General features: G+C 37.7%; 2 protein-coding genes across 7 annotated transcripts in view; both read right to left on the bottom strand.

The window, feature by feature from the left end:
* Nucleotides 1-24,578, bottom strand: part of LOC131364509 (uncharacterized) — an 84,629-nt gene extending 60,051 nt beyond the window's left edge. For 2 of the 5 annotated variants that reach the window (XM_058407684.1, XM_058407685.1), the window contains exons 1-4: nucleotides 24,297-24,578; nucleotides 23,408-23,491; nucleotides 22,943-23,287; nucleotides 22,374-22,694 (exon numbers count right to left, since the gene is read on the bottom strand). In XM_058407684.1, coding sequence (XP_058263667.1) covers nucleotides 22,374-22,694; nucleotides 22,943-23,287; nucleotides 23,408-23,453 — 712 coding nt within the window. In that variant the 5' untranslated portion in view covers nucleotides 23,454-23,491; nucleotides 24,297-24,578. Of the gene's footprint in view, nucleotides 1-18,314; nucleotides 19,650-19,781; nucleotides 19,806-22,373; nucleotides 22,695-22,942; nucleotides 23,288-23,407; nucleotides 23,492-24,296 lie in introns of those variants that run through there. The other 3 variants (XM_058407682.1, XM_058407683.1, XM_058407686.1) reach the window with 2 other exon arrangements.
* Nucleotides 188-4,154, bottom strand: LOC131364510 (uncharacterized). Of its 2 annotated transcripts, none has more exons than XR_009206487.1 (6): nucleotides 4,009-4,154; nucleotides 3,469-3,822; nucleotides 2,840-2,930; nucleotides 2,597-2,655; nucleotides 988-1,124; nucleotides 188-322 (listed from the first exon to the last, which is right to left on the bottom strand). XR_009206487.1 is itself a non-coding variant. In XM_058407687.1 (6 exons), the coding sequence occupies exons 1-5, from the start codon at nucleotides 4,076-4,078 to the stop codon at nucleotides 1,002-1,004; spliced, it is 774 nt and encodes a 257-aa protein (XP_058263670.1). In that variant the 5' UTR covers nucleotides 4,079-4,154; the 3' UTR covers nucleotides 188-322; nucleotides 988-1,001. The 2 variants fall into 2 exon arrangements, 1 of the variants encoding a protein (XP_058263670.1); XM_058407687.1 differs by having other exon boundaries at nucleotides 2,763-2,930.
* Nucleotides 24,579-24,962: the final 384 nt, after the last annotated feature.

Genomic DNA, 24,962 nt, shown 5'->3' with positions numbered 1-24,962 from the left:
ATATCAATAATTAACTTTTAAAAAAATTACAAATAAGCCACACACTTTTAGAACACATTTTGTGCTTATCTGTTAGTCCAACACTAGTAAGATCAGGCCTTTAAATTTTAATTTCAAATAAAATACATTTTTTTCAATCCCTAACACACATTATTTTATTCAATGAGTGCAGATTTTTGTTTCAGATGTTTTAAAGCTTTATTTGGTTGTCAAAATATTATTTAAGAAGACCTGCTAAGAGCTGAGGTACAGCAGCTCAGTCTTGCAGGGATTAAGTTTAAGATGATCTGCCATCTATGATGAGGTCAGAGCAAAACAATGTCTGAGGGAGGAAAGAAGAAGACAAGTTGAGTATCATCAGCATATGGTAGAGGTTTAACATGATTAAGGGGTTGTTGGTGAAAGAAAAATACAATCTTATATTAACTTAATAATAAACTGAAAAAGTAACTTAATAATAAAGTAAAAAATAATAAAAGGTTTTTATATCTACAAAAAAAACTTTAGTTTCTATCATGTCACATTAGAAGCTACAGAAGCCAATATTTATGTCTACTGTTATATATACACTTACCAGGCATAACATTATGACCACCTGTCTAATCTTGTGTTGATCCCTAGTCATGCACAGTGTGACTGACACCTTTGTATCAGAACCAGCATTAACATTTTTAGCAATTTCAGCAACAGTAGCTCGTCTGTTGGATCGGATCACACGGGCCAGGCTTCACTCCCCACGTTCATAAGTGAGCCTTGACCGCCCATGATCCTGTCTCCGGTTCACCACTGTTCCTTCCTTGGACCACTTTTGATAGATACTGACCACTGCAGACCGGGAACACCCCACAAGAGCTGCAGTTTTGGAGATGCTCTGATCCAGTGGTCTTAATCACATCACCTGTCAGTGGTCATAATGTTATGCCTGATTGGTGTATATTGTACATTACATATAAGCACATAAGGAAAGAAAGAAATAATCTGTGACACCTTGTGTTGGTCAGTCACAGTGGCTGTGCGGTGACTGTCGCGTAGGTCACACTGTCCAAATCTGATGCTGTGTTGTTCTTAACAGATCCTCTGAAATTTCTTTTGTACTGAACACTGGCATAATGAATGTTGTCCTCCTGTAGAGAGAAACTTTGGCATTAACTGCACTGTTCTGTTTATTGTGTTTCACATACATTTAGTGTATTATTTCACGCTTGTCATATTTCTTATTATAGGGACATTATAACTTATTTAAACATCATAACCACCATTATCTTATTTAAACCCCTTAAACAATTAGCTTTTAATTGCATAGAGAATTGATAACACATCATACTAATTGAATAAGAGTACAATTAGTCTGGGCAGTAGGTGGAGTATTTGTTTTTCCTTCCTTTTTTTGCACTAGAAGACTTCACATTGGGTGTATGCATGCTGTCTGTGGTTATAACTGAAAAGGCAGCACAATGATTTTACTTAAATGTACAATGTAATTTGTGCAGATTTTTTTCATTTGTAACTACCACACAGTATTTGCAAGAATATTTAGACCATAAATAGTAATCATATAAACCATGGCCTCAGCATAAGTGTATTATGTGGCTGAGAAACAGGTTTGTTTATGTGTGGAGGAGCTTAAAAAGATTAAAAAGGACAGAAAAGATTTTAAATCACCAAGTACAGTATAATCTGCTGAACTATAACAAGCAGTATTCAGGCAGAACACAACACATTTTATTAGATGATTAATTTGGCAATGATTAGATTTTCAATGACTTATAATGAAATGCCTGAATAATTAAGTACATAAAATATAGTTTTATTCTGTTTTCACAAAAATGGTGAAACATACTCAGTACTACTCTGTACACAGAATTACATACAATACAGTAAATATTACTACTGTTCTACACCAAAACAGGAAAAGAGGAATCTTAATAAGTTATTCAGAAAAACATTAAAAATGTAATAGTACATTGGTGTTGAATGTTCCATCATTCTTTTTTATTTATTGTTATATTTCATAAGTTATAGCGTAAGTTTCCCCACGTAACACTGATCAACAAAATAGGTAAACTAAAGATGTAAAGGAAATAGCATGTGAAGCTACAGAAAGAGTGATGACTTTCTTTAACTGCCCAGGTTCATTTATGTTTCATGGTAATGTAGACAGTTCTACATACAACTCTACAGATATATAACATTGACTGTATTTACACTCTGCAGTTACTAATGTATGAAAAACAACAACAATGCAGCAGGTAATGTTATATAATAGAAAAAGTTAATGTAAGAGTAACATGTTTTTTGTTCTGCCTAAATTCCATTTTCACTTCTGTAAAATTTACTTTTTCTTTATTGCCATTGTACTTCACTTGAACAACTAATTTACATATTTTGTCTTTTCTTCATACCTGAAATAATTAGCCATTACTTTAAAATTTATACTAAACACATACATGTTTAATACCTAGAAGTTTACAAGTTTAGTTCAGTCCAACACCAAACATTATTTTACTCTGAAACATACATAAAAATAATCAAAATTTGTGGTTAGAAACATGTTCATGGATTTTACGTACAGTCTCTAATTTGAATGTTTTTATACCTTTTCAGTGGAGTTGGTGGCACGACAGCAGGAAGGTAATGTTGATAATGTTGATTTTCCTGAAAGAGAAAATATAAATTAGACAATAAACACAGACACACAAAAAAATGATTACTGCAATTATTCTATCTGAATCTTTCACATTTGCAATTTCAACCACTTTTACCGTGCACCCTGCTGCAGAACACACACATAATAATGATGAGGATTATGTTTATTAGGACCGAGATGGAGCACACACACATTACGGTCATATTTGTAATGCAGATATTTTCTCCAGTCTGGTGTGAATCTGAATCCTCAGATGAAGAATCTCTCTCATTATCACTGCTACCTAAAAATATACACACAGATCCACACAGAGATATCAGTACAGTGCTGAGGAAAACATCCTCTAAAAATGTATGAAACATCAGATTACCTTTTCTTATATTTTTTAGTGTCAAACATATATGATCTATATGATATATATGACCAAAGAACTTGGGGCATATACCCCAAACATTAGAATACTTCAAAACTGGCTACATATATATACAGTTTTATTAATTGGTCTAGCCAATTATAAATATTCTTTCTGAGCAACAAACCACTGTTACTAAAGAATTGTTAGCATATTTAGTCTTAGCCTTGAACCTATAAAATGACAAAATGTACCTGGATACAGAAAGAAAAAAATTGTAAATCAGTGTAAAGGTTTGCTGTATGTTGTGCTGTTGGAAAATTCATGCCTAATGATTAAAAATTTACTCCAGTAAATTCTTAAGATTATGACATGGAATAACATGTAATAAATCTGTAACTACATAAATATGTACAAAAAAACAAAACCCAGTATGAACAAGTAGGGTAAATAAAGTATTGTTACTGACCTGTAAAGTTCAGTCCGATGGGTTTCCCAAACTCAGTGTGCAGCTCCTCATTTTGACCTCCACAGTAATAAAATCCCAGATCTGTCTCTCTAACTCCAATAATCACTAAACTGACTGAACTGCTGCTTTGTGTTAGAGCAAAGTGACTCTTATTCTCATTATAAGCAACATGAAAGTGTTTGTCCAGTTTCCCCTGTATTGCTGATATAAACTGCCTCAGGCCTGTTGAGTTCATGTGATACCACGATATCTCTGAATAATTAGTGATGTTACAGAGCAGAGTGATGTTTTGTCCAGGATCAACAGATAGCAGATCAGCTGAAATGATCTGAAGGAGATTCAGACTGATGACACCTGAAAGAACAACACCACATTAAGAGAGAAGATTCATCAGCACTCTGTAAACCTCACACACAGATCACAGGACATTCCATTCATGGAGACACATTTAACATCTCATAGACACATAATATTATTATTATTATTATTAATAGTATTAGTATTATTATACATTAAAATATAATATATTCATAAACTCACCAAACAGCAGGTGTAGATTAAACACACACAGGAACTCTGCCATGTCTAACACACATCCTCCACTGAACATGTGAACAGACACTTAGTGGAATAAAAACTCTTCTGTTTCTGGTGTTTCTTAAGTTCCGGTTTAACTGCTTCAGCTACAAGCCTCTACATCCTGTCCCGCTGTTCTGTTCTGGGGTTTAATAAACTTCTGATCTCATTTTATATTCTCTGATTTATATTTACAACCCATTAGCTTATTAGTTACTTTTATCTACTTTCCTGACTGTTAGAGCTGGAATGAATAGATGGAAGGATGAATAAATAAATACACTTAAACACAAAACAGACAATTAAACAGACGGATCAGAGTTAATACGAGGAAATATGTAAATTTGGAACTTTTTTCTCGGCTGTCATGATAAAAAAAAAAGAAGAAAAAAAATGAAAAAAAGTTAGTTGTGTTTATTTGCTTTAAATGTGTTTGTTGGTTCTATGTAAATAGATTTTATATTAATACAATTACTTTGTATACAACCAACATAATTAGATCAGATCTGGAATAAAATCAGACACTGTACAGTTACCAGATCCCAGACCTAAACCCAGGACACTGCTGTTGTGAGACATTGTGTAAATTATACCTAATATTTTTCATAAATCTGACTGATGGCATATTTCCTGTAGTGTGCTGCATTGAGAGGCTTCAAATCTAGCAGAACCCTGGTCAGGATAAAGGTCTTGCTAGTGATGATGAACATTATTTCAGTTTTCCATCATAACTGCATCTTTTTGTTAGAGTCACCAGCTCTGGAACAACAGCAATTACAAAAATTTTCAAATCAAGAAAACACATCTCCAGGGAGAGAACATGAAACTTACAGGCGACCAACATTAACCCAAAACACAACTGCACACATGCTCGAGTCCAGGCAAGAGTGTAACCATATGATTTATTGTAATATTGTTCAGTTCAGTAATCTAGCCATGGGGGTCACAGTTCAGTGACTTCTGTGCTGGTCCCAAGCCCGGATAAATAGAGAGGGTTGCGTCAGGAAGGGCATCCGGTGTAAAACATTCCCAAACTTAATCATGCGAATCATCAGTACTCTAAATTTCATACCGGATCGGTCGAGGCCCGGGTTAACAACGACCGCCATCAGCGCCGTTGACCTACAGGGCACCGGTGGAAATTGGGCTATTGTTGGTCGAAGAAGTAGAGGAGGGAGGAGAGTGTGCAGACAGAGAGAGAAGAGGAAAGGTAAGAGTGTAGGACTGAGAATAGGAACTCTGAATGTTGGTACTATGACAGGGAAAGGTAGAGAGCTGGCTGATATGATGGAGAGAAGGAAGGTGGATATACTGTGTGTACAGGAGTCCAGATGGAAGGGTAGCAAGGCTCGTAGGATAGGAGCAGGATTCAAGCTGTTTTATTATGGTGTGGATAGTAAGAGAAATGGGGTAGGTGTGGTCCTGAAGGAGGAGTTTGTGAGGAATGTTCTGGAGGTGATGAGAGTGTCAGACAGGGTGATGAGTCTGAAGTTAGAGGTTGAAGGGGTGATGTTGAATGTTGTTAGTGGTTATGCCCCACAGGTAGGTTGTGAGTTAGAGGAGAAAGAGAGATTCTGGAGTGAATTAGATGAAGTGATAGAGACTATTCCCACGGGTGAGAGAGTGGTGATAGGAGCAGATTTTAATGGACATGTTGATGAGGGGAACACAGGTGATGAGGAGGTGATGGGCAAGTTTGGAGTTAAGGAAAGAAACCTTGAAGGGCAGATGGTAGTGGACTTTGCTAGGAGGATGGACATGGCTGTGGTTAACACTTACTTTCAGAAGAGGGAGGAGCATAGAGTGACTTACAAGAGTGGAGGTAGGAGCACACAGGTAGACTACATCCTATGTAGAAGAGGCAATCTGAAAGAGATTAGTGACTGTAAAGTGGTAGTGGGAGAGAGTGTAGCCAGACAGCATAGGATGGTGGTGTGTAGGATGACTTTGATGGTCTGTAAGAAGAAGAGGTCAAAGATAGAGATGGAGAAGAAAACCAAGTGGTGGAAGCTGAAAAAGGAGGAATGTTGTGAGGAATTTAGACAGAAGACAGGCAGGCTCTGGGTGGTCAGGTAGTGCTGCCAGATGACTGGGAAACTACAGGAGAAGTGATCAGGGAGACAGGAAGAAAGGTGCTGGGTGTGTCATCTGGAAGGAGGAAAGAAGATAAGGAGACTGGGTGGTGGAATGAGGAAGTTCAGGATAATATTCAGAGGAAGAGGTTAGCCGAGAAGAAGTGGGGCATGGACAGGACTGAGGAGAATAGACAGGAATACAAGGAGTTACAGTGAAGAGGGAGGTGTCTAAGGCCAAGCAGAAGGTGTATGACGAGTTGTACACTAGGTTAGACACTAGAGAAGGATTTGTACAGGTTAGCTAGGCAGAGGGATCGAGATGGGAAGGATGTGCAGCAAGTTAGAGTTATTAAGGATAGAGATGGAAAGGTGCTCACAAGTGAGGAGAGTGTACAGAGGAGATGGAAGGAGTACTTTGAAGAGCTGATGAATGAGTAACATCAGAGGGAAAAAAGAGTAGAAGAGGTGAACTCTGTGGAACAGGAAGTAGATAAGATTAAAAAGGATGAAGTCAGGAAGGCTTTGAAGAGGATAAAAAGTGGAAAGGCAGTTGGTCCTGACGACATCCCGGTGGAGGTCTGGAAGTGTCTAGGAGAGGCGGCAGTGGAATTTTTAACTAGTTTGTTTAACAGGGTTTTAGAGAGTGAGAAGATGCCTGAGGAATGGAGAAGTGGTGAAGAATTTTGATGGAGAAGTATAGGGATGGTCAGAGAGAGTTGCACTGTGTGTTTGTAGACTTGGAGAAAGCATATGACAGGGTGCCAAGAGAAGAGCTGTGGTACTGTATGAGGAAGTCAGGAGTAGCAGAGAAGTATGTCAGAGTGGTGCAGGACATGTATGAGAGGAGCAGGACAGTGGTGAGGTGTGCTGTAGGTCAGACAGAGGAGTTCAGAGTGGAGGTGGGACTGCATCAGGGATCGGCTCTGAGCCCCTTCCTGTTTGCTATGGTGATGGACCAGTTGTCAGAGGAGGTCAGACAGGAGTCTCCTTGGACAATGATGTTTGCAGATGACATTGTGATCTGTAGTGAGAGCAGGGAGCAGGTGGAGGAAAACCTGGAGAGGTGGAGGTTTGTGCTGGAGAGAAGAGGAATGAAAGTCAGTGGTAGTAAGACTGAGTACATGTGTGTGAATGACAGGGAGGGAAGTGGAACAGTAAGATTACAGGGTGAAGAGGTGAAGAAGGTACAGGAGTTTAAGTACTTGGGGTCAACAGTCCAGAGTAATGGAGAGTGTGGGAAAGAGGTAAAGAAGCGAGTGCAGGCAGGTTGGAATGGGTGGAGAAAGGTGTCAGGAGTTCTGTGTGATGGAAAAATATCAGTGAGAATCAAGGGGAAGGTGATACAGGACAGTGGTGAGACCAGCCATGCTGTATGGTTTAGAGACAGTGTCACTGAGACAGAGACAGGAGTCAGAGCTGGAGGTAGCAGAGCTGAAGATGTTGAGGTTCTCTTTTGGAGTGACACGGTTGGACAGGATTAGGAACGAGTACATCACAGGGACAGCTCATGTTGGATATTTGGGGGACAAAGTTAGGGAGGACAGATTAAGATGGTTTTGACATGTCCAGAGGAGGGAGAGTGAGTATATTAGTAGGAGAATGTTGGACATGGAGCTGCCAGGCAGGAGGAAAAGAGGAAGGCCAAAGAGGAGGAATATGGATGGAATAAATGAGGATATGAAGCTAGTGGGTGCAAGTGTTGAGGATGCAGAAGATAGGGATAGGTGGAGAGAGATGGTAAGAAGTGAGAAGGGTAAAGCCGAAAGAAGAAGAAGATTGCAAAACAAATACAGTTAAACATCATTAAAAACACTTATGTTATATGACATATAATAAATATTTAACTTTAGTCACGCAAAAAAAAAAAATCAGAACACGCTTCAGTGTTTTAAAAAGACAAACTTCTCTTATTCACACTGTTTTCATGAGCTAAAAAATTAACATTCTATTAATTTTAAATGAAAGTGTACTCAATAGTGGAGAAGACAAGATTTAATCATTTGTCTAGTGTTAAAGAGAGATTAAGGAAACTGTGTGTTTATACCCCCTAAGTCCAGCAAAAGGGTCTGATGGAGTATGTTCAATTGCCAAATTTGCCACAATGACTTATTTTTCATTTTTCTATATTTGCTGCTGATGTTAAAACCACACACACTGCAGAGGAAACAGCACACTGTGGAAAACATACACACTGGGCAGTCTTTAACCTCAAAGCTAGTGTTAGTAGCAGTTAGTAAAGTTAGTAGCTGGTATCTGTTACAGCTTTAAATCTTATAAATAATTACATAATTCATAAATATATATATATTTTTACATTTGTATTGTCAATGCTTGGAAAAAGACTATTATCATTAGTAGTAGTAGTAACAATAATAATAATAATAATAATATTTATAATAATAATAATAATAAGCACTCAACAATACAGTAAAAAAGAAACGCAAGTGATGAAACATATAGAACCTTGTAAATAAAAAGAATAGGACTGTGTGTGTGTGCTATTGTGCATCGTGCACACGTGTGTTATGTATATATGTTGTAGCATCTCTAGCTGCGAGGGCAGAACATGAACACACCAGAGACAAAGGATCTTGAATAAAGTGCACGATTTATTTACAGTCCAAAGTGCAAAAGTGAGTTTAAGCAGGTGAAAGAGAAAAATTAAGGTGATGATTATCTTGGTCTGTAGCATGCTCTGTGTCAGACAGTCCTCAGCGGTGGGGGAGGCGGTGACCAGGAGGCAGACGGGGTACAGAGGCTTCTGTACCCCTTCTGTAAAGGTTATAACTCTTTACACCAATGTTATCACTAGGAGCGAAGGTCAAATTAAGCAAATATACAGTGACTGATTTTCCGTGTTATTTTTTGTGTATGCACCATGATCTTTCAAATAGAAACAAAAAAAATCAGACACATTTTTATGTCTTCACAGGAGTCTTCAAAAGAGATATTTGATGGACTGAAGGAGATTGTAAACCGTGAGTTGAGTTGTCTTTTAAGATTAATACCTTCCACCTTTACAAGATCCCAGTAACATGATTCTGTAAAAATGATTACATTCTGCTGATGCCATCAATCTGCATGGCCTGGGTTTGTGTAGAAAAGGTCAAACATTCCCACAGAATTAAATCTTTAAAAAATAGCAGCAATTTTAATCTTCAAGAAAACAAACATCTTTCTCTTAAGAAAATTCACATTTTCTTCACGTCTCCCTGTTTTCACTAGCATATTTTTAGCTGTTTTGTAAGCTTAGGCGAGCATCATAACATCACTCACATGCTGAGATATTAATAAATATTTATTCACACTGCCAGAACTACTTGTTGATGCTCTTGATTTCAGAGGTACTACATTTTCAGCTTGTGAGCTTGTCACATTATGAATTCTAAGACTGCTGAGTCTGCTTCATAACCAGAGGATTGTTTTACAACATTCTAAAAAATCAGTGATTAGTTGTTGGAAGGCTTTACTGGTGGAGAGTCCAGTGACACTGTGCTGGTTCATGTTTTGAGTTGTTAAACTACAGGCAGTGTTTTTCAGTTTTTTTCTGTATTTGGGAACACAGATTAAAGAAATTTGAAGTTTATAGCTACAGATATGAGACTGTACTCAATAATAGAGAACACAGGATTTCCTAACATGTCTAGTGTTAAAGAGAGCCTAAGATTAAGGAAATATGTGTTTATAAGTCTAGCACAAGGGTCTGACAGGTTCCTTCAAGCACCAAAACCACAATGACCCATTTTTCATTTTCTGTTTCTGCTGCTGATGTTAAAACCACACACACTGCAGAGGAAACAGCACACTGTGGAAAAAACACACACACTGGGCAGTCTTTAACCTCAAAGCTAGTGTTAGTAGCAGTTAGTAAAGTTAGTATTTGTTAGTTGTTCACAGCTTTTTAAAATCTTATAAATAAAAGAAATACATAAATAAATTTGATAAATAAATAATATATTTTTTAATCATTAAACTTTATGTAGCTGTCAGAGCGAGGTATAATGATGAGTTTAGAGATGAATTCTGACATATAACATCACTGAAAAAGGATTAAAATTTAGCAGAAGTAAGAGCAGCAGTTTGTGGGACACTGTAAGGAATAAGCAAGTGATGTAGTTGATATTTTACCCCCTGGAAGTGTTTATAACTGTTAATAACTGATTATTGATGATTTAGTCACTAGTCTGTGTAATGAACAGTCAGATGATGAACTTCTGATCTTTTTAGATCCTGATTCAGCCTCATGAACATTAATGTATTAAATGGAGACCTGCTTCTGCTCCTCTGTATGTTCACCACAATCAATAGTATTCAATAGTAGAAAATGTTCAATTCAATTTATTTGTACAGCACTTTTGACAATGGACATTGTCTCAAAGCAGCTTTACAGAAGTTTAGAAACATAGAAATATATACAGCTTTGGAAAAAAAAAAAATAGACCACTGCAAAATAATGAGTTTCTTCTGTTTTTTTCTTCCAGGTTCATGTATTGGTGAGATGAAGAGTTTTGTTGAATTTTTTGTGAACTGCTGATAATATTTCTCCTAAATTCCAAATATAACTATTGTTATTTAGAGTGTATATTTAAAGGAAATGACAACACATCAAAATAACCCAAGATCATGCAGTATTTGCAGAGCTTTAATAACTCAAATAAAACAAAATGCAAATAATTTGTAAACAGATTGTGTTAATGCTTTGGCTAAATAACATTAAGAAATCAGTATTTGGTGGAATAACCCCGATCTGCATGTGTTTTAGCTCCATGATCTCCACCAGTTTTTCACATTGCTGTTGGGGAACTATATACCACTCTAACAGTTCAGCTTTACTTGATGGTTTGTGATCATCCATCTTCCTCTTGATGACATTCCAGAGGTTTTCAGTAGGGTTCAAATCTGGAGATTGGGCAGGCCTTGACAGGGTCTTTATCTGGTGATCCTCCATCCAGACTCTGATTGCTCTGGCTGTATGGCATGGCGCATTGTCTTGTTGGAAAATCCAATCCTCTGAGATGGGGAACATTGTCTTAGCAGAAGGAAGCAAATGTTCTTCTAGAACAACCCTGTACTTGGCTTGATTCATGCGCCCTTCACAAAGACAAATCTGTCCAATTCCAGATTGCTGAAGCACCCCCAGATCATCACTGACCCTCCTCCATATTTTACAGTTGGTGCAAGACACTGTGGGTTGTAGGCCTCTCCAGGTCTCCGTCTAACCATAACGCAACCGGGTGTCGGGCAAAGCTGAAAATTGGACATTGGACATCATCAGAAAAGATTACCTTACTCCAGTCTGCTTTTTTCTGGCTTTGTATGACTTCAGCCCTGCGTGTAGAAGCCTGTTTTGCACCGTTCTTGTCGTGCACTTCGCCCCACTCTTACTTTGCCTCTGTTGTTGAAGGTCACTTGAGGTCAGCCTACAGTTCTTGATTGACATTTGAATAAGATTGCGGTCACTTGTTACTGGCCCGTTTCCGGCCTCTTCCAGGCTGAAGCTTTGTTGTTCCTAGTGTCTGTTGCTTGATCTTGTTTTTGTGAACTGCCGTCACTGAATCCTTGTGCCAGTAAAGCTAGGATTGAGCCTTTTTCTTCACTCAAAACCTTTCTTTTCACAATTTGTGGCATGTTCAGTTGTTATTTTTAAATTTCCAGTTACCTTTGAAAGACTTCTAGCACTTTTTTACCATCCAACTGGTCACATTGCAAGATGAGAGTGTTGATTATAGCAGTGCTTTTTTATACTTTTCCCCATTAAATATCAAATATAGATTGGACTCAGGTGACCTCCAAATCAGTACCTCATTAAGCAGAATGAGGTGTGCTTGTGTAGAAATTTAACAAAGACTGGCATGGAATGCTTGTCATACTCAAAGAGATGCTGATTTAGGAGTAAGTTGCACTGGTCTCTTATTTTTTTTTCCAGAGCTGTATATATAATATATGCAAAAACAACCAAGAGCTCTTGAGGAACTAACAGCAGTGTAGTTTCTGAGTTCATTATTGACTTAGCACCAATTCCTTGCTGTCACAAGCTGACTGATGCAACAGCAGAGAAAGAGAAAAATATTATGTATGCTACTGATCATGTGATGTTTAAGACAATGTAGATTATGTGTAAAGTGCAGGCAGGTACTCCAGCAAGACTAGCTATAGCATCATAACACTGCAACCGGAGATTTTGAAAATCTTCACCCTGGCAGGAGTTTTCAAAAATGTTCGGTTTCATTGACCGGATGTGTGTGGACGAATGGACAAACCGCATAAAAAAAAGAATAGAATTGTGTGTGTGTGTGTGTGTTCTATTGTGCATGTGCATATGTATGTGCTTGTATGTATGTGTGAGTGGGTGTTCCATGTATATGTTGTAGCATCTCTAGCTGCGAGGGCAGAACATGAACACACCAGAGACAAAGGATCTTGAATAAAGTGCACAATTTATTTACAGTCCAAAGTGCAAAAGTGAGTTTAAGCAGGTGAAAGAGAAAAATTAAGGTGATGATTATCTTGGTCTGTAGCATGCTCTGTGTCAGACAGTCCTCAGCGGTGGGGGAGGCGGTGACCAGGAGGCAGGCAAATTTCAGTGGCTTCAGTGTGTTCCGCCTTCCTCTGCTTTGGGGAGACGAGACACAAAACTTCATTAGTTTGTTCTTTGATCCATTTCGTACCTCCCTAGAAGTGCCACACCCCATGTAGCTCTCTCTCTGTCTCCAGGAGGGTGAAGAGCTAGTGCTACTGCTTTCATTAGCTGCAGATTTTTTTTGGAGCCACTGGAGCTCCTCATCCTAGGGGTCAAGTGTTCAGACCTTAACAATTAACGTGGCTTTTGCGTCAGATACACTCACCCTCTTACTGAGAACATGAAGTATCATAAACAAGACATTTTTTCACATCTGTTCATCAGCACCTCTGGTTTCAACACTAATAAACTCACTGAATGTGTTTTTGACCACAGTTTTCAACCGCATCGCTAAAGCCTTTATCATAGCTCTAAATTCAGATATCACTTTACACAGGTGTGACTGAAGCCCCTGTAGGGCAGTAAACACCTACTAGAAAGTATACAAAAATCTTCAGAAAGTTCAAATATAAAAGTTTGATAGATATAAGGGACATACTTATCTGATATTTTTATAGTTTCATAGATATGACACAGAAAGGCAAGAACTGCTACTCTAACTCTACAAGAAAAATCAGATATCACCACAGATATATTTTAAGTGATCTTATTTATTTATTTATTTATTTATTTATTTATTTGTTTGTTTGTTTGTTTGTTTGTTTGTTTGTTTGTTTGTTGTGCTGTCACTCAAAGTCTAACATCCCTCTGATGTGATTTCCCACATAAACAACATCTCTAGTCTCTATAGCAGAGATTCACTTCAACCGGACATTGTCTCAAAGCAGCTTTACAGAAATATAAAAATTTGTAATGAAAATGACAAAGTTTAAAATTAAATTATCCCTAATGAGCAAGCCTAAGTAAACGTTGACAAGGATAAACTTCCTGAGACAACATGAGTAAGAAACCCTGAGAGGAACCAGACTCAAAAGTGATCCAATCCTCATTTGGGTGACATCAGAAAGTAGGTTTATAAATATTGTCCTATCATTACAGCTGTATATATTTGAGTGGAATTGTGCAACCAAGAACTCCTGAGAAACTTATAAGTCAGCATAATTTCTTAGTTCATTATCGATATGACACTAATTCCTCCATGCCAAAGTCTTTAGTTGATCAGTGATGGGGACCCGACCACTGCAACAGCAATTCAAAGTCAGTTCCATTGTCTCCAAGTGGTTCTATCCACAGCAGTCCCATGGGTCACCAGGCTGTCCACATGAAGCCATTTTCAGCAGCAGTGAGCACCACCAAGCGACGAGACTACAACCAGAAGTAGGACACCAGGATAGATCAGGCAGGTCCAGAGAGAAGAAGAGGTCACACTGGCAACTCAGAACACTGGGAGCTCAGATGTAGTATGTGTGCATGAGAGAGAGAGAGAGAGAGAGAGAGGGAGAGAGAGAGAGTATGTTAAGTACTCTTGTGATCATTTAATGGTTAATGTACATTATGTGCAAACTGCAGACACCTATTGGAACATCCAGACAGTGAGGCATTACAATAATCCAACCTAGAGGTGACAAAAGCATAGTTTTCTGCATAGTGATATTATATTTCTTATCTTAGCAATATTTCTGAGATGAAAGAAGGCTATTGTGTCAAGCTGTGTAAAGTGTATTGTGTAAAGCTTTGTGTCATCGGCACAAAAGTGGAAGCTAATACCATGTTTAGGAATAATTGCACCAAGAGGTAACATATATAAGGAGAAAAGCAGTGGGCCTAAAACAGAACCTTGTGGAACCCCAAACATAACCTTGGTATGAATAAAGTCACCATCTAGATCTACAAACTGATAACGATCAGTCAAATAAGACCTGAGCCAGGAGAGGGCTGTTCCTTTAACACCAACATGTTCTAGCCTATCAAGTAGAAGAGTATGGTCAAAAGCTGCTCTAAGATCAAGTAACACCAGCAAGGAGACATAACCCTGATCAGAGACCAGTAACAGGTCATTTACCACTTTAAGCTGTCTCTGTACTATGGTCAGGCCTAAATCCTGACTGATACATTTTATAAATGTTATTCCTATTCAAGTATGAACATAACTGCTGTGCTTCAGCTCTGCTTTCTTAGATCTTGGAGATAAAGGGGATGTTCGATGTTGCCCTATATATTGGAAAACTGACTGGGCTCAAGGTCGGGTTTTGATAACCGCTAGTTTGAAGGATTTAGGCTCATAGCCAATTCTAAGTGAAGAATTTATTATTTTTAGAAGAGGTTTCGTAGCTACTGATATTATATGTTTAGAAAAATGTAGGTCAGGGAGCTAGTACACAATTTGATGATTTTGAAGAAGAAATGAGTGAAATTAAGTCAGTCTCTCAAAGAGTAGTAAAACATTCTAAGCACTGACCAGAAACAGTAATATTATCATCTACATAATTAGTTATCAAATAGTTTGTTTTTAAATTAATAGTCTGAATTATCTGCCTTATATTCTCAAATTTGTTATAGTAATAATTTATTACAGTCATTGCTGCTGCATATTGATGGTATGCATTTGCATTGTGTTGCATTGTGATGGTGTGCATTTTGTTTTCCTCCTGGTTAATTTTGCTACAGTTTTAAATAAAAATGTAGGATTATTGTAGGATAAGAATACCCCCTGACAGGGCAGCCTTGCCCTCAAAAGTACTCCATTTATATCACTCATATCACCTCTACAATAATACCCTTATAACCTGTAGTAACCTTATTAACACTAATAATTAGACTTATTACACTCATCAAAAGTGATATTACTGCCAATGACAGAGGAAGAACTGCTAAACAGCCTGCAGCTCACAAAGTGGACAAGCTGTGTGTCCAGAGTGAAGCATGGGGTAGATCAATGATGGTTTGGGCTGCAATATCATGGCATTCCCTAGACCTACTACTTGTGCAAGATGTGCACATTGCTCAGTGTCACTCAAAACATTAGCTTTAGTAACCTGATTAGCATGAAATTAGGTCATAGGGAATACAGGGCAAGCACCTTTGACCTGAAGCTAGGACTATTAAACATCTAAAGCATCTCAGGTACTGGGGCAGGGGTGGCTCAAATGGTTAAGGCTTGGGGTTATAGATTGGAGGGTTGGGGTTCAAGCCCCAGCACTGGCAAACTGCCTCTTCTGGGGCCCCTGAGCAAGACCCTTAATCTTCCTTGGTCCAGGGGTGCTGTCATGATGGCTGACCTTTCACTCTGATCCTAACTTCCTATGTTGGGATATGCCAAGAAAGAATTTCACTGTGTGTAATGTATGTGACAAATAAAGGCTGCTTCTTTTTAATGAAATTATTACTGATCAGGAGTTTTCTATGTTTAACAGAAACAATGATTAAACCAAGCAAGTAAAGTGGTAAATGACCTGTTACTACATTTAAATTTACATTTCTGGCATTTGGCAGACGCTCTTATCCAGAGCGACATACAAAAGTGCTTTAAGTCTCTATCATTGAAAACATTAACACTGGTTCAATAGATTACAGACTCAGGATACCAGTAGCTTAAAATTGGATGTTTTTTTTTTTGTTTGTTTTTTTGTATTAAACATATAACAATACATAAACAGGGAAAGATAAGTGCTAGTTTAAGTGCTTCAGGAAAAGTTAGGTCTTAAGACGTCGTTTGAAGACAGTCAGAGACTCTGCTGTACGGACATCTAGGGGAAGTTCATCCCACCACCTCGGTGCCAGAACAGAGAAGAGTCTAGATGAATACCAACCTTTTACCCTGAGAGATGGTGGGACCAGTCGGGCAGTGCTAGTGGACCTGAGGGAGCGAGGTGCAGTGTGAGGAGTAATAAGATCTTTGAGGTAAGATGGTGCTGGTGCTTTGCATCATGCTTTGCATGAAGCTACCGGAAGCCAGTGGAGGAGCAGCAGTGGGGTGGTGTGGGAGAACTTAGGCAGGTTGAAAACAAGCTGTGCAGCTGCATTTTGGATCATTTGCAGTGGACGAGTTGTATTCAGAGGAAGACCTGCCAGTAAAGAGTTGCAGTAGTCCAGTCTCGAAATAACCAGAGACTGAACAAGCACTTGAGTAGACTGTGTGGATAGAAATGGTTGAATCCTTCTGATGTTGTACAGAAGAAACCGACATGAGTGTGTCACATTAGTAACATGGGAGGAAAAGGACAGTTGATTGTCCATGGTTACCCCAAGGTTTTGAGCAGTGGCTGAAGGGGAGGTCATTGAGTTGTTCAGAGATAATGCAAGATCCTGGGGATGAATCACCTGGGATGACCAGCAGTTCAGTTTTGCTGGGATTGAGTTTCAGCTGATGAGCCGTCATCCAAGATGAAATGTTCGCCAGACATGCTGAGATCCGAGCAGAAGTTGTGGTATCTGAGGGAGGGAAGGAGAAGAATAGTTCAGCATAGCAGTGGTATGAAAAGCCATGTAAGGATATAACTTTGTCAAGAGAGTGGGGGTAGAGGGAGAAAAGGAGAGGACCAAGTACTGAGCCTTGTGGGAAACCAGTAGAGAGTCTGTGTGGGGCAGATGTCAATCCCTTCCATGTTACCTGATATGAGCGACCATGTAGGAAGCAAACCATTCCCATGCTGTTCCACAAATTCCAAGACTCCTGAGGGTGGACAAGAGAGTCTTGTGGTTAACTCTGTCAAATGCTGCAGAAAGGTGGAGGTGGATGAGGACCGATGGAGCTTGGCTGATCTAGCAGCATGTAGTTTCTCAGTGACTGCCAAAAGGGCAGTCTGATAGTCTGCCTTTGACCAGGGTTGTGTCTCCTAGCTGGTGTTACTTGACCTTAGTGCAGCTTTTTACACTATCAGTCATACTATTTTACTTGATAGGCTAGAAAATATGGATAGCAGGTGTCTCCTGATGGGCAGATAATGACAAACATGGGGATTACAATAAGCAGAGAACCTCCTACAAGCTAATTGCAACATTACATAAGATGAGTACACAATAATCAATGCTAAAGATCTAAAGATCAGTGATCTCCTCTTTCTGTATTTTTGAAACCACATTATTGACTTGTTTCATATTAAAGCTTTTGATAGGAATAATATGTGAAATAAGCCTGTTTGTGGTGTAGACTACAGTAATGAAGGAGTGTAACACATGTACAGTATGATTCTGCTGCCACCTGCTGGATGGAGTGAATTTGAAGGATTTCAGAAAAGGACATCTTGTCACTTTAGCATTATGCGCTTCATTACATAGTACTGACATTCACTTAATTACACAAGCCTCTTCACTCCTCCAGGGTTCGAACCACAAGGGGAGGTAGAAGAGTTGGAAGACTAAACAGAAGAGGAGGGACAGGAATATGATCTGTGAGTGAGGATTAGATCATTGTAACATTAGCAAGAAATCACCACCATTAACAGTTCCTTCTTGAATCAACTGGGGAGTGTCAGAAATTAATTTTTGATCTAGTTTAACTGGAACAGGTTAAACAAAACCAAATATAGCACACACACACACACACACACACACTGTAGGCATCTTGTTCTGCCACAAATTTTAACTCACTATTTGATTAATCTGTCACCCATCTGCATGTATCACAGGAGATTTATTTTGTACACATACAGTAGTGCAGATTTTAGTCTACACAAGGAGCCTGACTTCCCCTAAAATTTATTAACGTGTGGAATCAAATATTTACCAAAGTGTCTGTTAAAAACAAACAAACAAACAAAGAAACAAAAAAAAAAATTAGACACATTTTCATGTCTTCATAGACAGCACACAACACACAGATGAAGGAGATATTTGATGGACTGAAGGAGATTTTAAACTGTGAGTTGGGTTGTTTTTTAATATTATTACCTTCCACACTTCCAATCATGATCCCAGTAACAAGATTCTCTAAAAAAGTGTGAAATAACAAAAATTATTACATCCTGCCTATGCCATCAATCAGCATGGCCTGGGTTTACTTTTGCAATTTTAATCCCAAAGAAAGCAAACAACATTCTTTCTTCATAAAAAATTCACATTTCACATTTCCTCACATCTCCCTGTTTTCACTACCACATATGTTTGTGGTTATCCTTTTCCTTCATCCTATTAGGCGAGCATCATAACATCGCTCACACTCTGAGATTTTGATAAACATTTATTCTTACTTGAATAAATCACACATAATGTGAGCTTGTTATGAATTCTAAGACTGCTGATCTCCACATCATAACCAGAGAATGTTTTACAACATGCTGAAAAATCAGTAATTAGTTGTTGGAAGGCTTTACTGGTGAGGAGTCAAGTGACGCAGTGCAGGTAATCCCATTAGCCCTAATGTCTATTCCTATAAATGGGGATCTTTGTGTTCATGTCTTTGTCGGTGATTGTTAACTGTGCCGTGGTTTTGTGTCAGGTTTTGTTTTGCCGTGTCCAGGTTATGGTTTAGGTTTTGTTTCTTGTTTTGTTTTATACCATGCTTCAGTTAGTTGCCCTCTGTCCTGTGTTTATGTAATAAAAGCAGCGCTTCACTGAATCCTGCGTCTGGGTCTCCTTTCACGGCATGCCGGCACGTGCACGCAACATCACAGAGGTCCAGGTTCGAGCCCCGCACAGGGCAGGGGTGACACACATCCACTAAAAATCATATATAAAAATGTAGCTTGTAGTGATGTGTAAAAATAGAGACACTAGACAGGACAGCCTGAGTCTTTCTGGTGTGCAGATGTTGTAGTGTTTCAGCATCACAGCTTAATCTGGGCATTAAACTGAACTGTTCTCATGCACCTCACAGTTGTACACTTGTTGACAGTGGAGATGAAACACACTGAGATCTTCCTGGTTTCTTTTTCCCAAATGAATCTACTTTATAGTTATAGTCTCATATAGTTATAACATATAGCAGATGTTTCCTCAACATGAGAAAAGTAAAGACATGAGGAAGGAAATGATGAGGATCAGTGGGTGAGAGCAGTTTATTCCAACTTCACCTGGAGACAAACAAATTATTCTAATTATTATAAATTAAATTTATTCTTAACATTTTTATATAAAATGTAAAAAATTAGCTGCTAAAATTCAAACAACTAATAAAGAGCCAAAGGTAAAATGACGATTCTCACCGTCTTTTATTTCTCCCGGCTTTTCTATGAAGGAAAAAGAAAAAGAAGAATTTTAGAAACATTATACTGTTCACTCTTCACTTCTCTTGAGTTATAAATATATTTACTACACAACTGCAGGATCACAGTCTTACAAATAATATCCAACAACATAACATCCAGTGTTTCTCCCAGTTTTTAATTCAGTTCAATTTATTTGTATAGTGCCTTTTACAATGGACATTGTCTCAAAGCAGCTTTACGAAAGGTACAAACAGAGAAAGGAGAAGGAAAAATAAATAAATAAATAAATAAATAGCAATAAAAATAAATTATTAAATTAAATTATTAAACTATTTTATCCTTATTTTATTTTATCCCTACAGTTCTGTCCTGCATTTTAATTATTTTTCTTAAATTTATTTTTCATTTCCAATTTTCCAATTTTTAATCTGAACCTATAAATCCAAATTCTATTTGAAAAAAAGAAAAGAAAAGGAAAACAAAATCTAATGGTGCAGATATAATGGAGTTGATATTTGTGTGGTGTATATTTAATAAACTACAGTTATAAGATCTAATACTTATTTTAATGATAAAATAATTCAAACAGTGTTTAGTGTAAATAATTAAATAGAAATGTATAAATAACACTTATTTTAGCTACATATAATCAATATATTAACAAATACATGATAAAGCTCATGAGCTCTCATGTATTTCTCGGTCTTTCACTGGAAAATGAAGCAGTCACATGCAAGCAGCCATTTTAAATGCCTGATAAACACGAGAGCCACTAGAGGGCCTAAACAAATGCTAATGAACATACAACAATCTTAATAAATAGAAAAAGTTTACAGATTTTATGGATGTCCTAGTCTGATACTATTATATTTTCAGAGATAATACACACTAAGGCAAGATATGCTAGAGCACAAATAACTCTGCATGAAGAAAAAAGAGATTTTAGATGTTCAATTAATTTTATATATTTATATGTTGGCCCTCAAAATAACTGATAACCTGATGTCTGTTTATAAAAACAATAACAAAAGATCAGTCATGGATTGGACATCAGAATGTGTCTGGATCAACTTCAACACCAACACTAGACAACGTCATTCAGTCCTGATCAGATCATCACTAATAGAGATCAGATTTCTCAGAGTTACAGGGTTAAGAACCATTTCAGTACTTTATCAGCTCACATGGCTCTTAGATGAGGATTGAGTCTTAATTAGTAAGAGGAAGGTGATGAGTGTGAGCTGAAACAGTAATGTGGCTGGCAAAAGTATTAATATTGAGTAATATTAAACAATTCACATTCCTGTATGTACTTTCCCCTCTGCAAGGAGACAATAGTGGAACTATCTTCCGGATCTCACCAAGAAGGCTTTACCCTAATTTACATTCTCTTACCCTTCAGGTTTTAATCTCAAGAAATACTGAAAAAATATGATGATATACTTACTATATGATGTTTAATGTCATTCTAAAGGTCATGGTGTGATTGGTGTAAAAGGTCTAATTTCCAAATCAGAGTGTACTGAAGTTTACACATAGTCTGTACTGCTGTTGGAGATATGTCCTTATGACCTTATTCAACTCCCTCTCAGGTCACGAGATAACAATCTGAGCTCTGGTCTTACTATGTCCTTTACAAACCTTATTTAGTGTGACCTCTGGGTCCCAAAACCTAAAATATAGATCACAATCAATCTCTGATCCAGGTGTGTCTTTACGACCCATTCAAAACCAGGTCTTTTGTGGACTCATAGATTTTATGACCCTTTGTCTCTCTTGGGTATATAAGGTGCACTGGCAAGAGACTCAGGGAAGCATCTGCATTCAGAACCTCCCACATTATTATTGTGTGTCTCTATTTCCAGGTATGACTTTGACTCTGTGACTTGTGTTTTTCATACTATGCTGATCATTTTAACTGATGTTGTGTTTTGTATTTTTCTAATTGAATAGATTAACTTAAGTGGAACCTGCCTGGCAAAATAAAATTGTTAATTTTGACTTATTCTGAGCCTATGGAAATCATTATGACACACCTCTTTAATCTTAGGTTGTGAACTTAAATCAGAATGGAGAAAGCCTCGGTTTAAGTTGGAATGGATTAGCCTCGACTTAAACTTGAATGGAGAATTCCTCAGTTTAAAGTTAAATTAGAACAAACCTTAAACTTGTAAGGTGAAACCTAGGTTTAAGTTTAAATGGAGTTATGTTCAATCAATTCAGTTTCCTATCTACTTAATAAATTAAAAATAGCCAACCCTCTAAATTGTGATCAGCATCAGATTATACTTCTATTATTTATTAATTGTCAAATTATCATTATATACAGAGTTTAAAGAACGAAGATGAATTCTAATTAATTAAGCAAGTTCTTGTAGAAACGCAAAGGAAATGTAGGACACGAGATCCCTTCACCCACGCCGCTAGATTCCGTCATTGAGCCAGTGGGTGGTCCTTACAAAACAGTAGTGAAATGCAGGACAGGAGGTGTGTGTTCTCCTCACTCAGTCTAACACAGCCATGAAAAGCTTTAGAATTCTAAAGCTGATATGTGTTGTACTCAGTATCGTCTGAGACTAATCCACTTACCATCAACTGACAGTTTAATCTTCTGGACTAAGAAGTTCCTGTGTTCCTGTGTGTCTTTCACTAGCATGGAGCTGCTGTAGATTCCTGCATCAGTAACATTGACGTTCTTCAACACCAGGGAACAGTTTCCTTTAAGCAGCTCGTCCTCAGGAACGTCCACACGGCCCTCATATCCTTCACCCGGAAATGACTCTTTACCCTTTCGCTCAAACACAATCTCAGAATCGATAACCCACTCAACATGAGGTGTCTGGATGGACAGATGGCTCCATTCACACGGCAGGACAGCTGTGGAACCCACTCGAGCTGATAACTGAAGGACTGCAGAGACACAGAAAAACCTTTTAGGAAATGATCTGATGTTAGGAAGTTTGTTTTTAATTATTTTATAGAAACTGATTGTTTTGGTTGTCCTGTGAGCTTCATATCTGATCACTTCCTCACATCCACATGTATTCATGCTTCGGTGCATCTCTAAAATAAATGTAGTTATTGTTTCAGATTTCTGTTATCTGATATACTGTGACTTCTAGAATTAGTCAATATTTTACACTGAACACTTTACTTACCATCGACTGAGAGTCTAACCCTGGCGATTTCTTTAGCCTCTGTAGGGTTAGTACTGTCCACATGTTCCACTGTAAAGGTACTGTATAAATGGTCATCAGTGATTCTGACGTTCTTCAACACCAGGGAACAGTTTCCTTTATGTAGTTCATCCAGAGGAATATCCACACGGCCTTCATATCCTGAACCTGGACTCGTAGCATCACTGCTTCTCTCAAACACAAGATCTTTGTTGTTGATCTTCCACTGAATAAGTGATGTTTGGGTGAAGACTTCAGTCAGTTTACATGGCAGGAGGACTGTGGAACCCACTGGAGCTGATACATTAACCAGAGATTCTGCACTGTCTGTGGGGGGAAACATTACAATATACAGGATTTGTAGCATTTTACAAAACATTTTTATTATATTTTATTTAATGGAAAGACTCTTATATCTTGTTGGTGTTGTAGAACCTGGTCACTCACCCACACAGGCAGTGACCCATAAGATGGAAATATAAAGGAGGGACATGATGACCGTAAGACTCTTGTGGAGTTTCTGTAGATTTTCTGAGACAGAGACACGTTATAAACAAAACAGTACAGCTGACTGATTTCACACACAGTTCAGTGATATTACACATTTAGTGCAGATTTGAGTCATGATTAGTTCAAAATGGCATTTAAGAGCATCTTCACCCCAACCTGCTGATTTCAGCACTTTTTAAAAATCACACTCTACGAGATCCCAGTAAACTCTGTTGTGAAATCTAAGATTAATTATATTATTATATTTTAATTATATTATACTATAATTATAATTTAGTTATAGTAAATTATGTGACTTGAACACAGCAGCATAGAGTTTATTATTAAGTTGAGTTAAAAAATCTCAGAAGATTCTCAAGATAAAATCTCAGAAGATTCTCAGCACTGCTACAGGTATCAGGACTTCACTAAACAATGCTAGGAGATAAAAATCCTGCTCCATCACTACATTACACCATTTCTGCTGATTTACTTTATACACAGAAATCTACCTTTCACTTCACATATGAACACGTGACGGAATATTTCTCCATGTTCACAATAACTCATAGAGGAACAAGGAAGTCGTTGGCTTTTTATACAAAGCTAGTTGTGAAATCTGTTATATTTATTCACTATTAGGTAGATATTTATCAACTTGACTTATTTATCAACTCCTGTCTCTCTAATGAATGATTTGCTCTTAGAGAAAAGCTTCATGAGTGTAAATAAAGAATTGGCGATTCTCCCTCTGTGTGTTTATCCCACAGAGCAGCGTCTAGAACATTAAACTACTGAAAACACAGATTTAGATAAACATAGAAAAGAATTTAAAAGTGAAACTTACCTTGGAGATGGAAGAAAGTTTCTTGTATATTCAGCACAATAAAAATCAGCTGCCAACCGCCATTTTACAGTCATAACGCAACAATGAGAAAGCTTTTACTTTCTCTTTCTAGTGACATTCAAGGATTTGGAGAGAATGCACAGTGTGAATCTGGGACTTGATCTATTAAAAGTATCTATTAGCTTTTTAAGTTTATTTAAGTTTTGAACAAGCAGATGAACAGGCAGTGCGTTGACTCCAGCATTTTCAACAGGGAAAATTCAACAGGGTTCTGGTGGTTCTGAATGAATGAATAAATAGTTGGCTGTTAGTGATCTGTTAGTGATCCGCGACTTAGTTCTTGTTTTTGAATCATGTGCCAAGATTTTTTTCTTTGCCTGTATCTGCATTTAAATTATACGTTTTTTTTCATTTCCCCATTTTCTTTCTCATGACAGCAAGCGAAGGCCATCTATTTCAGATCTGTCTAAAATTGTCTCAACAAATCTTTAAGTTATGTTAAAGACTTAACATTGTTCCTCCCAATTATATTAGACACATTTCTCTATAAATGACTATAAATCACACAAAATGTTGCTCTTGGTTCCTGAACTTTTATTTTGTGTTTCTCCAGATGCAGTTACACAGATTTGACCAGCAGGTGTCATCATGTATTGTGGTGCTGGT

Source organism: Hemibagrus wyckioides, linkage group LG14, assembly GCF_019097595.1.
Source record: "Hemibagrus wyckioides isolate EC202008001 linkage group LG14, SWU_Hwy_1.0, whole genome shotgun sequence".
NCBI lineage: Eukaryota > Metazoa > Chordata > Actinopteri > Siluriformes > Bagridae > Hemibagrus > Hemibagrus wyckioides.
This window is presented reverse-complemented; position numbering and strand designations above follow the sequence as displayed.

Excerpts from the sequence above, each read along its gene's own strand:
- LOC131364510 (XM_058407687.1), bottom strand. The coding sequence starts at position 4,078 with ATGTTCAGTGGAGGATGTGTGTTAGACATGGCAGAGTTCCTGTGTGTG. Across the intron at positions 3,823-4,008 it reads TAATCTACACCTGCTGTTTG|GTGTCATCAGTCTGAATCTC; the intron begins GTGAGTTTATGA and ends TTGTTCTTTCAG. Across the intron at positions 2,656-2,762 it reads GTTCTGCAGCAGGGTGCACG|GAAAATCAACATTATCAACA; the intron begins GTAAAAGTGGTT and ends TTTCTCTTTCAG.